The following is an 18721-nucleotide window of genomic DNA, read 5'->3' as shown; positions in this document are numbered from 1 at the left end:
CCGTTGAGAAAGAAATCAAAACATCCTGCGACTGATTGAAGACGGAGATCTGTGGTCTGATCAGCAACAGTACTGTCATTTTCGGACGATTGAGCGCACCTGAGTATAAGCCGCACCACCTAAATTTTAAAAGAAAATACATTTTGTACATGTATAGGCCGCACTTGAGTATAAGCAGCAGGTTTTCATGTTGTAACATGAGATATTTACACAGAAAGACAGTAGGGAACTGTGACAGTCCGCTCGCTTTTCCGCTGTTTTGGTTACGCTCCTCTCCTCCATGTGCATTTGTTTACAACGAAGGCGGCGAAAAATCAATAAATGGATCAGTGGATAACGTTACATAACATACGATGTTACGGCGTGTGTGTTTGTGTAGTCTTAACCGTCATAAACAAAAGATTACGAGTTACGGAGCGCGTTTGTGTTGCGGTGTGCAGAGATAGAGAGAAAAAAGTAGCGGCTTAAAGTAGCGGCTTATAGTCCGAAAAGTACGGTAGTTGTTAATGCTAATCAAAGTGAATTGATTCTCCTACTGTATGAATCCAAATTACAATACAACACAATACCACAGTAATTACCAAAAGTTGTTGGGAAGTTTGTAGAACATTTTAGCTCTGATGTGCAAAGACAAAAACTGATGCAACGTCATACAGCATATTACAGTCGTAAAGCAAAAATCGGTTTAGTAGCAATCACATAGGCCTATATGTATGGAGGACTGTGTATGAAAACCTGCTTTGGCTCCAGAGAAACCATCAGAAATATATTAAATCAAGAGAAATGAATCAAGTTTCCAATGCCATGCAACCTCAGAAGAAATAACTTTGTCTAAAACTTGGCTGTTTGCCACAACAGAAAAAAATCTCAGTCCTCATGGTCGATGCAAATAACACTGTAAAGCTAAAGATTTTTTTTTTTTTTTAAAGGGACAACGAGGAGTTTTGGAAAAGCGAAGTGTTTTCACACTACATTTATGAGCCTCCACGCACCGTGAAATTCTTTGACCGGCGCAAGACAGACTCATGTTTTCATTCATCAAGAATTAAAGTCAGAGGTTCAAAGACGATCAGATACCGTCGTAGTTCTGACCATAAATGGTGATTCTGCGGCGTTATTCTCATGATTCGCCACGAAACCGAAAGCCACCACTAATAATAACAAAATAACGATAGAGACAAAACGATATATGTATCGAAAATGGGCCCATTAACAAGTGTGGGTAGCGGAGATTCATCCACATTAATATGAGACTTTTTTATTGTCGCGGAATTTTTCGTTCTGCCGCTGGAGAAACTCCTCGTTGTCCCTTTAAATGAAGAGAAATGAATCAAGTTTCCAATGTCATAGAAGAAATAACTTTGTATAATAAGCATGTCTAAAACTTGGCTGTTTGCCACATCAGAAAAAATCTCAGTCCTCATGGTGGATGCAAATAAAACTGTAAAGCTAAAGAAGTATTATTTAGTAAGTATAAATGTTTTTGACTCATGTATACACAGACACACAAACCCAAATCCACCAGTCAGTCGGTCATGTGATTCACCCACTTCCCTCCCTTGCAGCTTACCGGCGCAGAGGTCATGGATGACGTCCAGGGATGACGACCACGAGTAGCGTTCAATTCCCATCGGACCGTGCGACACCGACAGCAGCGGCGGCGGCGGCGTGGCCTCGAGCTCGTAGGCTCCTCGTTTCTTCCAGTACAGGAACATCCTCACCTCTTCTTCTTTTTCTTCCTCAACAACGAACAACGACGACTAATAATAATAATAATAAACTGTGTTCTCGGTCCGTCCTCCCACCGCTGACCCTCGGTTCTGACCCGTCCCATCACCACCGCCGCCTCGCCACCACCACGTCTCCAACGGACGCGTCTCAGCCATCTTTGTAACTTAAACCCTTTGACAGCCGGCAGAGATGGACAGAGTACTCGACCCCAGTACTTGAGTAAGAGTACAAATACTACTGGTCAAAATTTACTCCGTTACAAGTAAAAGTAGCTCAGTCGACATGTTACTCGAGTAAGAGTAAAAAAGTACTTGCTTTTAAAGGTACTTAAGTATCCAAAAGTACATGCTTTTAAATAAACTTTATGTAAAAGTAAGAGTAAGAGTAAATTTCTTATTTTTCACATCAGTGAATTACTATAATTTTTTCTAAATGAATTTAAGGAGCTTTTAACTCTTGTTTCTGAGAATTAACTCTTTGAAAGCAGCTGCACTGATGTGCTGCTTTTAGGGGTTCGGGTTTCCTTCTTTGACAAACACAGCTTGTGTCCAATAGGATTTTAGAAAAAGACCTGAAAGTAACGAGTACTTTTCAGCCTTCCTAGAAATTAACTCGAGTAAAAGTACAAATATTTGTCTTGGAAATGTATTCAAGTAAGAGTAATAAGTACCAAAGAAATCTAATACTTAAGTAAAGTACAAATCCTCTGGATATGTACTTAAGTACAGTACTCAAGTAAATTTACTCCATTACTGTCCACCACTGCCAGCCGGCCTGCTCCACTTTCAGCTCTGCCAACTGACAATATGTTTGCTCCAAATCCAAATCTTGTCCACCTGCACAATTACCTCATGCAGCCAAACCACACACACACACACACACACAGAAAACCCTTTGAACCTTCTGTCCAAGTCTGATTCCACTTGAAGGCCGACGTCCCAGCGAGCCAACAGAATTCCCTCAAGTACAATCCATTACCTCGCTGCTGCTGCTGCTGTTATTGTTGTTTCTAAACGATGGAGCGATGGAGCCATCCAGCTCCTAACGAGCCCGTTTTACCAAAACCACGGCCGCCCCGAACCCGAACCCCAACGTAAACACAAACACGTCTCTAAAAGAAACTTCCTCTTGGTCCTTCTCTCTACTCTAAATCTCCTCCTCCTGACATCCAGCTGCTGAAAAGGTGTCGCTAACTCAAAAACATCCTCATCTTGAGCCTCCGTCGTCGTCTCCTCATCGGCTTCATCCTGAGCTCCAACTTTCTCTCTCAAACTGTACAGAACTGGAGTGTGTGTGTGTGTGTGTGTGTGTGTGTGTCATGTTAAAGCTCTGTGTAGGATCTCCTGGCGATGGGGGGGCTTTTCTGCCCACTCCATCAGACAAGTGTTGTATTCATGCAGAGGTGAGTTGCATGCTGGGACAGGCAATCCAGGCCAATGGCTTTTGGACTGGGTGACACAAAGCTCCCTTTTTAAAAAACCACCACAACCCCCCCCCCCTCCTCCTACATGCAGAGGGAACTTTCTTTATGTTTTGCGCAAAACTGTAAAAGGCTGACATTTTTCTGCATTAATTAGTGCCCGCGCCTTTTATGTCCCCTGAAAGATTTATTCCCTTTTTTTTTTATGAATGCGCCCGCTCTGTGGCGACTCACAATGCACAACAGCACAACCGGCCTGTTGGGAGACGGAGGAGGAGGAAACTCCCCAAGACAGACGAGCAGCAAACAGGAGCAGCGTCGATGTCGACAATGCTTCCCCACTTTTCTCTCCTCATATCTCATGAGAAGCAGCAGAAGGGGTTAAAACAACACGAACACGCAGCCAGATATCTCAAGTTGGAGGCAAAATATTTTCCCCACAGCGTTGCCTTTTTAACCCTCCTGTTGTCCTCCTGGGTCAAGGAAGGAAGGAAGGACAAAGGGAAAGATGGGAGGAGAGAAGCAAGGGAAAAAGGAAGGAAAGATAGAAGGAGGGAGGGAACAGATTGGGTCAATTGGGTCAAAAAGGAAGGAAGAAGTAAGGACGAAGGGAAGGAAGGAAAGATGGAGGGAGGGAACAGATTTGTTCAAGGAAGGAAGAAGAAGGGGAAAAGGATTGTGGAAAGAAGGAAGGGAGAAAGGAAGGAAAGAAGGAAGAATGGCGGAAGGGAACAGATCAGGTCAATTGGATCAAAAGAGTAAGGAAGAAGAAGGAAGGAAGGAAGGAAGGAAGGAAGGAAGGAAGGAAGGAAGGAAGGAAGGAAGGAAGGAAGGAAGGAAGGAAGGAAGGAAGGAAGGAAGGGAAAAGGGATTGTGGAAAGAAGGAAGGGAGAAAGGAAGGAAAGATAGAAGGAGGGAGGGAACAGATTGGGTCAATTCGGTCAAAAAGGAAGGAAGAAGTAAGGACGAAGGGAAGGAAGGAAGGAAGGAAGGAAGGAAGAAGAAAGGAAGGAAGGAAGGAAGGAAGGAAGGAAGGAAGGAAGGAAGGAAGGAAGGAAGGAAGGAAGGAAAGGAAGGAAGGAGAAGTAAGGAAGGAAGGAAGGGAAAGAGGAAGATGGAAGGAGGGGAGGGAGGAACAGATTGGGTCAAAAAGGAAGGACGAAGGAAGGAAGGAAGGAAGGAAGGAAGGAAGGAAGGAAGGGGAAAGGAAAGAAAGATGGAGGGAGGGAACAGATTCGTTCAAGGAAGGAAGAAGGGAAGGAAGGAAGGGAAAAGGGATTGTGGAAAGAAGGAAGGGAGAAAGGAAGGATGGTGGAAGGGAACAGATCAGGTCAATTGGATCAAAAGAGGAAGGAAGAAGAAGTAAGGACGAAGGGAAGGAAGGAAGGAAAGAAGGAAGGGAACAGATTGGGTCAAAAAGGAAGGAAGAAGTAAGGACGAAGGGAGGGAAGGAAGGAAGGAAGGAAGGAAGGAAGGAAGGAAGGAAGGAAGGAAGGAAGGAAGGAAGGAAGGGAAAAAGGATTGTGGAAAGAAGGAAGGGAAAAGGAAGGAAAGACAGATAGAAGGAGGGAACAGATTTGTTCAAGGAAGGAAGAAGGAGGACGGAAGAAGGGAAAGAAGGAAGGAAGGAAAGTAGGAAAGAAAGAAGGAAGGGAAAAAGGATTGTGGAAAGAAGGAAGGGAGAAAGAAAGGAAGGAAAGAAGGAAGGATGGCGGAAGGGAACAGATTGGGTCAACCCAGAAGGACAACAGGAGGGTTAAAAAAAAAAAAAGAAAAGGCTGATGCTGCTGTTACGCGTCTAAAAAGGGAGAAGAAGGAGAAGAAATACTGTGAGAATGTCCTGTGCCGGCTCGGCGAAGGGAGGAACGTTGTCACACACAACGACCCACATGTCCAATTTTGGGATAAGAAATTAGAGGGTAGGACGGATGGGAGCCGGTCGGTTTGCTGCTGCTGCTCGGCTCTGGGCTTTGCAGCAGACATATGGTAATAATCTGCAGCAGCTTTGAGCGCGCGGCTTCTCCGTTTAATGAAGAGAGAGAGAGAGAGAGAGAGAGAGAGAGAGAGAGAGAGAGCGGTCGGTTGTGCAGCTTGAGAACCGAGCTGCAAACACACACACGAGGCCAGTTTCCACCTACTGCAGAAACACAGAGGAGGCCGCTTCGCTTTCATCATTATCCATCAGATCACTCGCTTTAATACAAAAAGATGCTTTGCTGTAGCCAGAAAATACCTACCTACCTTCTGCACTTTGGCACTACTATAGTTTTTAAAGGCACACGCACACATGCGCGCACACAAATACTTAAAAATACTTTGCGCTAGCAGCTGAGCAGACGAGACAGGGCGAGTTTTCTGGCTCCAGTCGTCTGTTTCAGAGCCAGAGTCTAATGACAACCAGTGGATCTCTACTAGGTGAATCTGCTTTTTCCACCAGAGTTGTATTAGAGGTAAATTCATACAAAACCGATGATGCGTGTTGCCTTCAGGGACAGTTTTTCATCAAGCAGTCTCTGTATTTCCCTCTAAAACAACTCTGTCTGGTAACGTTGTGTTATCATCTCATAGCGTGGTGAATGTGCAGGTCACAACTTGTCCACCAGAGCGTTGTGGAGTTGTTGGATTGTGTATTTGATGAGTTTGATGAGGGAAACCAAGAAATCCCATGAGCCTCCGTAGCGTAGCTCTGAGCAGCTCACGGCTCTGCTCCGCCGTTCTAAAAATAGCTTGCACCGACAATTAAAGGTAACAAACCTACTGCTATGACTATAGGGATTATGGCAATGAGTCAATTTGCCAAAACTATCCCTTTAAGTATGGACCTGTAGCCTCCAAAACACTGGTGACTACATTACCCAGCATGCAAATGGATACAATCTATTATTCCAAGCCTTAATGCCTCCCCTAAAAACTTCAATGTTTCAAACCCTCACATCTGCAGGGGGATGAAAACGTAGCATCATGCACAGCTGCTGCTGTGGCACGTTGGTGCCTCTGGTGCTAAAACGATGACGTAATAAGTTGTTCAGTGTGTTCACCATGACACACAGGAAACTGGATTAATGGTTAATGAACAGTTAATCTAATTTCTGTCCAGTTAATGTGACGTTATAGGAAGGTAAATTTAAAATTTAAAAGCATGAAATAGGTTCGGGCGACATCCAAAAGTTCATATATTGTATATTACGATACTTATGTTCTTGTATTTCATGTTTATGTTGGGTTTATTTGAATAATACATAGTTATACTACTACATACTGCCATTGTACAGTTATTTTAAAGTTTCACGTCTGATATGCAAACACACAATGTGCAGCTCCGGACTCTGCAAAACTGTGCCCACACATACAAAGGAAAATTTTGCATTCATAGAAAATATTGTGACATTTGCTTTAATCCAGTTTCAGCCCAAATCAATACATTTATCTATACGTTATTATATTAATGAATGAGTTTTGGTCCAGTAGCCGTTTCCCTGTGTTTAGAGTCTTTATGCTAAGCTGAGCTAACCACCTCCGGCCTGTAGCTTCTAACTCTTGATAATTAGGTGAAAGCACGTTTCTAAAAACCTCTCACTCTTCCTTTAATGCCCCGGGTTCAGCAGTAAACACACACCTATTGAGCCGGAGCGTGCTTCACACACTGTGAGCATCACTACAGGCAGCAGAGAAAAGAAAAGAGCTGCTGTCGACTCAGCTTCCTCCATTTAGTTTTAGTGCGAGACAAAAATAGCAGCGTGGCGGAGCGGAGCGGCTGAATGAAAACTGGACCCACACTCACTAAACTATTAATGGTGTGTTGAGAAATGAGTGTGTGAGCGGTGGCGGCGCTACGACAGGACTGTAAATGAGCCTGTTGGAGTGTGTGCATGTGTGTGTGTGTGTGTGAAGAAGAAGCAGAAGAAGTGTGAGGCTGAGTGTTGACAGAGCGAGTGCAGTGGAAGGCGTGTGTGTGTGTGTGTGCCCATGTGGAGGAGGTTCGGGGGTTTATATTTAGCGAGGTGGCCCATCAAACGGGCCGAGGCTTTAACCCTTCACCCGCCAGAATAAGAATAAGACGCCTTTTCAGAACAGAACTTCTCTGTGCAGGAAAACGCTTAAAGGGATAGTTCACCCAAAATTCAAATTGCACTCATTATCTACTCACCCTCATGTCAACTAATGAGGGCTGGGAGAAGTTTCAGAGTCCTCCGTGGCTTCTCTGAGTTACAGGGGGTCTCGGCGTAGCAGTGCATGTCCATATAACGGTTGCAAATGGATATCAACTGTCTTCGTAACAAAAAGACACACCAAAAAACATTCAAATACCTCCATGCTGCTCGTTTGTAACGTCCGTCTTGTATTGAAGCCCCGAAATGCGAAATTGTCCTGAAAAATATTAAATAAGTCTATATTTCAAGCTTGTTTGTAACGGAAGCTCCTCTGGTTAGACTTATTTAATTTCGCATTTCGGGGCTTCAATACAAGACGGACATTACATACGAGCAGCATGGAGGTATTTGGATGTTTTTTTGGTGTGTCTTTTTGTTACGAAGACAGTTGGTATCCATTTGCAACCGTTATATGGACATGCACTGCTACGCCGAGACCCCCTGTAACTCAGAGAAGCCACGGAAATTTCAATTTTGGGTGAACTATCCCTTTAATGATTTAGATCCATTTCCGTTTTTGGAGCCACACTTTGAAGGTCCAGACAGACGCTGCATCTCTCTCTCTCTCTCTGTCCCAGATGAACAGACTATAATGAGCACAGCCTGTTCCTGATCCTTCATTCATCTGCATCACCACCACACCGACCGTCCTGCTGCTAACCAGACTGGAGAGTCTCCAGCAGCCGAAGCTCCGGCTCTCAGAGGCTCAGCTCGGCTTTCTGCTAAATGCTCCTGTCAGCAGGCCGACACCACGGCAACCATCAGGGCTGACGAGCTGACGGTTTACAGGTATGATGATGGGAAACCGATCAGTCGAGGATTAATGAAGCTGTTTAGTAGTGACTTCCTGTTTCCCAAACCCGAGGATAAACTGGTTTTCTCTGTGTTTGCGGCTCTTGCACTGCTGCACAGAGGGATTTAGGAAGCAGTGACTGTAAATAAATGTGTTTTTCAATATTTTCTGACAAGTTATTGATCAAATCTATTCAATAAATAAATCAATTCATCGAAAAAATAATGAAATGAGCCACTGACGGCCTATGTTCAATACACACCATATCAACACTATAGTGCACCCAGCATCAGCAGCATTGCCTGCATGTGATGCATTCAGGGAACATCTGTAAACGGTAGTGTCGACCGATCAGTGTTTATCTTCAATGGGCTTCTTCTACCAGAGGTTAAAGGACAATTCCGGGCGAATTCAACTCTGGGGTGTATTTTCATATCATTTTAGGTCTAAAAGAAGGAATCTGAAGATTTTCAGTTTAATCGCTCCTGTTTTGCGGTAGCTGCCATGCAAGGCGCTAACCACGACCCATCAGGAGCAAGGTGGGTAAGGTGTCTTGCCCAAGGACACTACGGCAGCAACCGGGACAGAGCGGGATTCGAACCGCCAACCCTCTGATCATTGGACGAGCCGCTCTACCACCTGAGCCACTGCCGCCCCGTGTAGGGCTGAAACGATTCCTCGAGTAATTCGAGTACCTCGATTACAAAAAATGGATCAACTCTTTACTTGCTTGAAGTGTACATTTTTTTCCACAGACAGCGTCAGGTGGCTACTCAAACATGCGCCGAGAAGTTTTTTTTACTTGAAGCAAGTAAAGAGTTGATATTCCTGTGTTTATGACACAAACGGTAGCTTTTCCCATTGCATGTGAACACACCGCGCACGGCAACTGGGTCTCGTGCGAGACTCCGGGAGACTTTGAATTAGATCTAGTTTTACAAACATGTCGGCTTGCTTGAAGTAAATAAACTTCTCGGTGCATGTTTGAGTCTCCATCTGACGCTGTCTGTGGAAAAAAATTGCGGCTTTGAGGGATGTAAACAGCCTAAACAGCGGAACTTACATCCACTCCCATTCATTGCTGCCGTGGGGACGCGGGGACAGATGCAACTACCGCAAAACAGGAGCGATTAAACTGAAAATCTTCAGATTCATTCTTTTAGACCTAAAATGATATGAAAATACACCCCAGAGTTGAATTCGCCCGGAATTGTCCTTTAAGATCACAGCCCAGGTGTAAATGTCACAAACAGGGCTGATGGGAATCTCATCAGTTTTGCAGGTATTTGGTGATAAATTAGCACTGGGATGATTGATTGATTGATTGATTAAAACAAGTTTCTTTCATAAGAATCCACTACATGGTTGAGATATTTTAGTTACGCACAGTGATGTGGGGAGTACGCACGCACACAAAAAACAAAAAACAAATAACTTAATCTCAAAATTAAAGGATCCGGGCACCGAACGCAGCTCGGGACAGGGTTGGATTTGAAATGTCTGGCCTTGTTTTTTGTTTTTTTCCTGGGTAACCTCCTCCTCCTCGTTCTCCTCCTCCCAGGTAAGATTTCTGACCAATGAGAGAACAGCTTGTTTACAACTTTGGACTGATGGGAACCATGTGAACACAAACAAAGGATGGACGGTTTAATGTGAAGCCATTGGATCAGTTTAGCTCAGACATGTCCAAACTATTCCACCAAGGGCCGGTTTGGCTGCAGGTTTTTGTTACTACCAAGCAGCAGCAGCAGCAGCAGCAGCAGCAGCAGCAGCAGCAGCAGCAGCAGCAGCAGCAAACCAGACTGGACTGGACTCATTTCATCAACTGATCTCAGGCTTCAGAGAGTTGATTGGTCAAACTTAGTACGTTTACATGCACAGCTTAATCAAGCTATGCTCAAAATTCGATTTTGGCTTCTAATCGGCTTCTGTCCTTGTCCCAGTTTACATGCAACTGAGAAAATCAAATAACTGAGGGAACGTGTTCCTCCTCCTCGACACCAGGTGGCGATATGCATCGTTTCAGCAGGTTAATACGGACCATGGTCAGGTTGACCTGTTAGCCAGGCAGCAGACCGGCGTTTTCCAACAACAGCGAGATGGTTAATCGTACAGCTTTGTTCATCTCGTACGTAATGTGTGCGTTACTTATTGTGCAGATGAGGTACACGCTATCCCTCGTGGTCATGGTGATTTTGAGAGGCAGACAAGAACGCCGTAACGCTACAACAATAGCTTCTGCGCCCGGCTTTCTTGGATGTTTTTGTTCCGGGGTCTTACGCCAGCGTGGGGGGTGTGGAGCATGCGCACATGCATTGTCCAGTTAAAGGCCGATTAAGGCGTATACATGTCGGAGAAAGTCCAATTCCAATCGCATTATCTGGGAGTTGGAGAACTCCGATATTAGTCGGACTAACGCGTTTACATGCATCTAGTTGTCCAGGCAATAATTTGTTTTTCTCAAGTGTCATGTAAACGTACTGACCGTCTGTTCTTGGTTCGCTGGAACAAAAACCTGCAGCCACGCCACACCGGCTCTTCATGGTCAATAGTTTAGAGACGCCTGGTTTAGCTCCTGTACTAGAACAAAGCAAACCAGCCTCAGTGTGGATGGATCCGTGCAGAGAGAGCTTCACTGTGGATGTGGACGTTCAGCAACAGCAGCAGCAGCAGCAGCAGCAGCATGGAGCCACGCCGGGTCCATCGCCACCAGAGACACAGTGTAATTTAACCGTCCGGCCTAAAACCGGCGTCTCACAGGGACAAACAACCACTCTTCAACTTGTTGATATGAACAATCCCATAATTGAAACAATCTGGTTTAAATTGCAGTGGTGGTGGTGGTGGTGTTGGAGGCTGGGGAGGGGGTGTAGGGGGTGTGTGTGTGTGTGTGTGTGTGTGTGTGAAGCCACTAACAGAGTCGACGGGAATCGAAAACACTTATTCCATAAAAGTACAGTTATTGTCATGTGGAAGGCTGCAATAAACGCAAACAGTCATTTAGCCGCTGGTGGAGGGTTACAGGACACATCACGGCTGCTAGGAAGGTGTGTGTGTGTGTGTGTGTGTGTAGCCCCTTTAATTATCTGCTGCAGCTCCGTCTGCAGAGAAGCAGGTCGGTCCATTACAACCTGACCAGTTCCCCGATGAGCTCGTGGTTTAAACCGTCTCCATTTGTCTCTAAATCAGCTGATTGATGCGACTCAGGAATTTTCAAAATAAGACTTCCTGTGGTCCTGAAGTAAACACTTTTTTTTTTTAAAGGTCCCATATTTTACACGTTTAGCAGCGTTTTATCTGAAGTGTTGATCCAGGAGAAGATGTATGTGTGGGTTTAAGTGCTATAAAATAAAACACATCTCAGTGTAGCTTTCCATCTTCTTCTCTCTGGAGCGCTAAGTGACATCAGGTCGGCGTCAGCCAATCAGAGGAGAGGAGGAGGAGGAGGAGGCTCGAGCCTGGGGTTAAAAACGCAGCAGATTTTTAGAAGTAAACACCAAAAACTCTTCAGGGTCAGACGGTGAGACCAGGACTGCTCTGTTGTGACATCACAAAGTTACAAATGTCCTCAGTGTGTTTCTGTGTGAACTGAGCGAGTGTTACAGTTTTTCTGAATCACTAAAACACTAAATCCTAAATGTTCTGAACCAAACTCTCAGTGTTGAATTGATTATTTTATTGAATCAATCACTACTCTGGCAAAACCTTTAATAATTTTCAGCAGTTACACATACTATACGTATGTATCTTTAGGGGCTACTTTACAGTGCAAAGATGCAAAGGTTTAAAGGGATAGTTCAACATTTTGGCAAATTGGCCCATTGCCATAATCCCTATAGTCATAGCAGTAGGTTCGTTACCTTTAATTGTCGGTGCAAGTTATTTTTAGAACGGCGGAGCAGAGCCGCGAGCTGCTCAGAGCTACGCTACGGAGGCTCATGGGATTTCTTGGTTTCCCTCATCAAACTCATCAAATACACAATCCAACAACTCCACAACGCTCTGGTGGACAAGTTGTGACCTGCACATTCACCACGCTATGAGATAATAACACAACGTTACCAGACAGAGTTGTTTTAGAGGGAAATACAGAGACTGCTTGATGAAAAACTGTCCCTGAAGGCAACGTGCATCAGCGGTTTTGCATGAATTTAGAGTCAAGAGGTTGAGTTTTGTGTTTCCGGTGAGAAAAGCAAAGAAAGTTTCAATAAATGTGTTTTTGGCAACTATAAAAGAAAACCTAGACTTTGCTTTTATGATCCAAAACAGACATGGAACAATGAGCAAATACACACAAGCGGTGCACTAGGTGTAAGTGATTCTTTATGGAAAGTCGATGCAAAGCAGAGAACAACAACAGAGTTTGTGTCTTTCTGGTGATGCAGGACGAGGATGTGCAGAGAAAAACAAAAAAAAGTCCTCGGGGTTAAAAAAAAGCAGAACGTCATCTGAAACGTGAACTGAAGAGACGTGAGATCAACAACACGAGGGTGAGAACTGCCCCAAACGACAGGATCTGCTTCTGTTCACTGTGAGTGTGCAGGTCGTCCTTTGTGTAAGATGGGAAAAAAACGATGCGTGAGAGAAAGAAAGAAAATAAAGAAACGTGAGCATGTGTGTGTGTGTGTGACAATGACATCATCTGTCACCTGATGGGATGTTCACCTGGACTAAACAAACCCGAGCTGCACCAAAGTGTCACGTCTTAATCCCTTTTAAAGCCGCAGTGATCAATACTTCATAACAGAGCAGGTCACATGACTGATATGACGATGAGGTCATGTAAATAAACCACAGTCACCTGCTCCGTGTGTGTATGTCAGTGTGTGTGTGTGTGTGTGTGTGTGTAGCTGCTGCACTTTCTTTGCTCCGCTCATTGTTTTGGTTTTCGGGCCCATGACTCCAGCTCTTGTGGTTCGTTCTCACCGCTGTCATGGCGTCGTGTGGAGCCGCAGCCGGCAGCTGGTTTCAGTCAATAAAGTCAGATACAAGCTTTTTTTTTTTTTGCTTTTTTTTTTTTTTAATCCAGCTTTACCATTAAACTGCTATTTGACCGAGCTTCACCAAAGTTGTTATTCAACAGTGTTGGTGCTGGTTCATTTAACAGCAACTAAACAAAATAATAAGTAAGTTTAAAAAGCTGCTGTGGCATTTTTATAACTACGACCGCTGCACGGTTAGCAGTTGGTAAAGTTGGTAGATTGTGACAAAATAACTTTAATCTAAAATAAAAAGTTGGTGTGTTAAAATTGTAGTAGCTATAAGAAGATAAATTTGTGGTTTTAAAGTTTAAAAAACATCTCAGTAGTCCGTAGTTTTCCATCTTCCTCTCTCAACTTCTCTCTGGAGCTTTATAACAACAGGATGTCAGCCAATCAGAAGAGAGGAGGAGGTTCTGAGCATCTCTTCTGATTGGCTGACTGTTTTCTAAAGTGATTTTTTTTTTTTTTTTTTAATAAAGCAGATTTCAGAATAAAACACTCAGAGAAACCAAATCCTGCAAGTTGTTGTTGGGTGGTGGGTCCAGGTGGTGAGGGGGCGGGGCTTAGTTGTGACATCACAAAGTGACAGGAAGTCCTGACGGCTGGTTTTGAGGCTCAGTTTCTGAATACAGGCTGTGTGCATTTCTCTGTGGACTGAGGCTTTGATACTTTCACAGTGTTAATATAGAACCTAGAGCTGCTTTATAAGTACACTACACATGGACATCTACCTTTATACTGTATGGAGCTTTAACACAAACATCTACCTTTATACCGTATGGAGCTTTAATACAAACATCTACCTTTATACCGTATGGAGCTTTAATACAAACATCTACCTTTATTTTGAAGGAGCTTTAACACAAACATCTACCTTTATTTTGAAGGAGCTTTAACACAAACATCTACCTTTATTTTGAAGGAGCTTTAATACAAACATCTACCTTTATACTGTATGGAGCTTTAACACAAACATCTAACCGTATTTATACAGAATAAAGAGCTGCTTCATAAACATGGAAGGAAAATAATATATTGGACCTTTAAAAATGACGAAGCAATGAGAGCAATGACTCAAAACCTGCATCAGAAACACTGAGGACCAAAGACTACAGCTCAGGACTTCAAATTGAAAAGCAGCGTTTCTTCAACAAAAAAGGGGGGGGAAGGGACGAGGGATCTAGATTCTTATTCCTTTATTGCAAAAACATACTTCACATGAGGGGAATTTGATGGTTGCAAATAAAACGAAATGAGTTTTGGTTCCACTGGGCCTCCCCTCAACTCCCCGCTGCAGTGAAAACACACAGACAGGAAGTGCAGGAGAGAAATGAATGAAGAGATACGAAGGAAGGAAATTAATTCTGTGTCAGACAAGAGGAGGAGGATCAAACGGCGGTCGTCTCTCCGTTGGATTTGTTTTCCATTTAGAATCTACAACACAATTCATCATCGGAGGACAAAACAGGCCGACCGGACACCAACACTAAGCTTTTCAGGCTAGTTCTCAGTCCACGGAGGAGGAGTCCTAATGAAGAGCAGGCCGAGTCGTTACACTGATAAAAAGGTTGTAGTGCACAAAATATTAGGATGAGTTGTGACAGAGAGAGAGAGAACGAGCTGTGACCCGGCGCAACATCAGGAAACGACAGAAATGCAAAGAGGGGGAAAAGAGAAAGGAAATTACTGCCGGGAAAAAAGTGGAACAATGGAAAGACAGTCTGAAGAAGGAAGTCTGAACTGTATAACAAGCCACGAGCCAGACTCACACACACACACACACACACACACACACACACACACAGTACCAGTCCTTGCTCTAAATATTCCCTCAGAGCTCTGCAGCCTTTTCACATTAAAAGCCCTAAAGAAGAAAAACCCCAAAAACTTCACTTCAAAGTTCATCCACAATCTCTTTTCTGGAGCTTTCGACTCATCAGCAGATGACACACACACACACACACCTGTAGCTGGTCAAATATGATGATGATGAAGATCATGTGATATGATCGAAAGCGCCACCAGAGCTCAAACACAAAAAGACATCGATTCCTATGCAAACTGCACAGAAACAGCCGCTCAATAGACTCTTATTCTGTTTCTTCTCAAACCCAGAATAAAAATCTGAATCAGCCTTTAATTCCAAATGTGCACGAGAAGGTCATAAAATAAAATCCATATTTAAACTTCTACCACCTAATGAAGACCATGTGACGTGGTCAGAAAGCTCCAGAACAGCTGCTAAAGGACCTGAAAACAAACTTTTTTTTCCTTTTGCAGGATGTGAATAAACTTTAAACCTCGGCTTTGAATCCATCATGGACAGAAATGTGTTCAAGTGCAATGAAAAAAATTGGAAATTTGGACTCCTTCGACTGTGGAAGATCATGTGATAGGATCGAAAGCTCCTGAAGAGCTACTAAATAACGTCACTTCCTGTTTTTGTTGTGTCCACGACTTTAAACCTCAAACATGGATGAGACATCCTTCAAGTGCTCTTGCGGAAAATTGGAAATTTGAGCGTCGTCTACAACTCTGCAACAGCTACTAAAGTGAAATTTAGAGCCGAAACAAGACTAAATCAGCAAAAGCGGATACTTATTATTCTTATTTAAAATAGCAGTGTTTGTTCAAGAAAATGATCTGTTTGAAGAGGTTCTCGTCGACTGCGGCTGATTTCTGACGTTTTAAAGACTAAATAATTAACAGATTGTCATGAAAACCGTCTGCGCCATCGCTCGTCGGAGCTCTGCTGAGATTAGAGGCCACGGTTACGTCGTTAATTCACATCGCCGTTAATCTGCCAAAAACACTTCCAGTCCAAACTTGTTGTCGTTGGTTGAACAACAGATGTGATCTCTGTGATGTTCACCAGAATAAAAAAAAAATCAAAAAAAAAAAAAAAGCTTCGGGCTCTGAACTAAACAAACACGACACACACACAGATGTCTTCATTTACAGTGACTGACACCGGAGCAGCTGAACAGTGAATCAATGGGAAAAGATCAACGTCTCATATGAGTGTGTATGTTTGTTGTTATTGTTCTTCTTCTTCTTCTCCGTTGGTGGACAGAGTCCAGACGAGACATCTGGTCCCAGATTAGACCCGTGTGTTTAAGACCCAGGATTAAGACTCCGGTGGCCTGGATCACTGAGGGGTTCCAGACTCAACCAATTAACCAATTAAGACGGATCAACTCTGAACTTCATGTTCACTTCGCTGGCTGGATACGAACCGTCACTGTTACAGAGTAGACTTCATCATCATGTTGATGTCAAACCTGCAGAGCAAAAATGAACTCATTCCAGCTCCTGAAACGTGAATATTAGCTTTTTCCGTTATCATAAAACATATTATTTTGGGATTTTTTGGACAAGAATAATGATTTAAATGTGTCATATTCTGGGGACTGTCACTATTATAAACATGATGCATGTGAAACCTGGTTGTTTCTAGATATTTTTGCATCATTTTTGAGCAAAAATTAACTCATTCCAGCTTCTGAATGTGAATATTTGGTTTGTTTTTATAGTCGTCCGTCATAATAAACGTATTACTTGTTGTTGTTTTTTGATAACAATAATTATTTAAATGTGTCACATTCTGGGAACTGTCACTAGTATGCATGTTAAAGCAAAAAAACTCATTCCAGCTTCTGAAATGTTAATATTTGGTCTCTTTTAACAGTCATCTGGGTTTATAGGACGAGAATAATGATTGAAAACGTTCATACTCTTGAAACTGTCACACATCTACACATCTTGCATGTAAAACCTGCAGCAGAGCATCATTTGCATCACTTCAAAGCAAAAATTAACTTGTTCCAGCTTCAGAAATTTGACTATTTCTGTCATCTGTTATAATAAACGTATTAATTGGGGTTTTTTTGGAGAACAATAATGATTTAAATGGGTCATATTCTGGAAAATGTGACTATTACACACGTAAAACCTGCAGCAGAGCATGATTTGCATCACTTTAAAGCAAAAACTAACTTGTTCCAGCTTCTGAAATGTGACTATTTGGTCTCTTTTTATAGTCATATGTTTTCATAAAGTTATTATTTTGGGTTTTTTTATGGACAAAACTAACTATTTAAATGTGTGTGACTGTGGGAAAGTGCACTGCAATGGGCGGTAGGCTATATTCGTACTATTCACACTTTCCTCTGCTCTGACTGCAGATCAGATGAGTCAGTTATCGGTGGAAACAAATCGTCCCAGACAAGAAGAGTTTCAGATATGAACAGGTCTCCCTTTGATCTGAATTATGATCCTGGAAACAGACAGAGGAGGAGGAGGAGGAGGAGGAGGGTGTGGGGGTGGGGTGGGGTGGGGGGGTATTATAGCTGCTGCAGATTTAATGTCTATCATCTGTATATGTGAGTGTGTGAGGTGTTGTCCCTTCATCAGGAGCAGCAGAGTAGAGTTCAGACTCTGCTGCCTCCAGCTGGGATCGCTGCTGCTCTCAGGTCAGCTGCCAAGTCCAACTATTAACTTTGATGACTGGAGGAAAAAAAAAAAAAGCATGAAACAAAGACCTGGTGCCTGAGGATCAAAGTCACGAGAGCTCCACTAGCCTACACTACCACCCCCCAACACACACACACACACACACAACCTTCCTATCCGACTTCTTAAAGGAAAACTCACAAGGTGCAGGAGGAGAACAAAGCCCCCAGGTGACCCGTGCCAAGGTGCTGCTGACTTATGCATGTACTAGTAGGCTACTAAACCGTGAAAAGGCTGATCTCAGTGTGTGTGTGTGTGTGTGTGTGTGTGTGTGTGTGTGTGTGTGTGTGTGTGTGTGTGTGTGTGTTCATGAATTTTTACTCACTGAGTCGTAACCTGAGACCGAGCCAGCTCCTCGGCGGAGACTTGTTGTGCAGAACCGAGTTCATGCTCCACTTGTTCGGCACCATCGATGCCTCGACCCGCTGGCTGCGTCCGCCGGGAAAACCGAGTAAAATCCCTCCGCTTATCCGCTGCACCGACCTGTCCTGCAGCTCCGTGTGTGTCTCTGTTTGTGTTTGTGTTTGTGGTGTGTTCAATTCCCCCGTCACCAAAGAGCGAGCAGTCTCTCTCCTTCTTTATGGCATTTTCATCTCCCTCTCTCTCTGCCCCCCTCCTCCTCCTCCTCCTCCTCCTCCTCCGGCTGTCGGAGCTGGATCAGGTCGGTGGTGGAGTCGAGCACGAAGCCGCAGCAGCAACGAGACAAAGCAGCATCACCCGGTCCAGACGGAGGAGGTCGGTCTACCCCAGCTGCACACACACACACACACACACAGAGAGAGACGCACAGACACACACACAACCGAGACCTGTTGCTGCTGCTGCAAGAAGAAACCTCGACGTCCGGAGACGGTGCGTTCAGGAGCTCTGTGCAGGAACGAGGGAAAGAAGGAGGAGAAAAAGAAGAAAAAGAAGAAAGAAAAACTTGGTGAGGCCTTTCTTCTTCAGAGCAGTGGTTCTATCTCCCTCCAGAAACGTTATTATCCAACAACAACACGAAGCAGCAGCAGAAGGAGAACGGACCGACCGACCGCTCCGCTTCATTCATTCAACAACCTGGAGCCACAAAGACTCGTGCAGCTGCTGCCGGGAGTGACGCAGTGTGGCCGCTGGAGGCGCGCGCGCACACGCA

The 18721-nt window shown here is 44.0% G+C and overlaps 1 protein-coding gene across 1 annotated transcript in view; it reads right to left on the bottom strand.

Annotated features, from left to right (window-relative positions):
- Positions 1-18050, bottom strand: part of plekhg5b (pleckstrin homology domain containing, family G (with RhoGef domain) member 5b) — a gene marked incomplete at its 3' end in the record, with an annotated part of 104202 nt that extends 86152 nt beyond the window's left edge. The window contains exon 1 of the mRNA XM_085783242.1: positions 17915-18050. Coding sequence (XP_085639368.1) covers positions 17915-17999 — 85 coding nt within the window. The remainder of the gene's footprint in view (positions 1-17914) is intronic.
- Positions 18051-18721: the final 671 nt, after the last annotated feature.

The sequence above is a fragment of the Trachurus japonicus genome, chromosome 7, assembly GCF_045865225.1.
Source record: "Trachurus japonicus isolate A0001 chromosome 7, Traja_1.0".
Classification (NCBI taxonomy): domain Eukaryota; kingdom Metazoa; phylum Chordata; class Actinopteri; order Carangiformes; family Carangidae; genus Trachurus; species Trachurus japonicus.
This window is presented reverse-complemented; position numbering and strand designations above follow the sequence as displayed.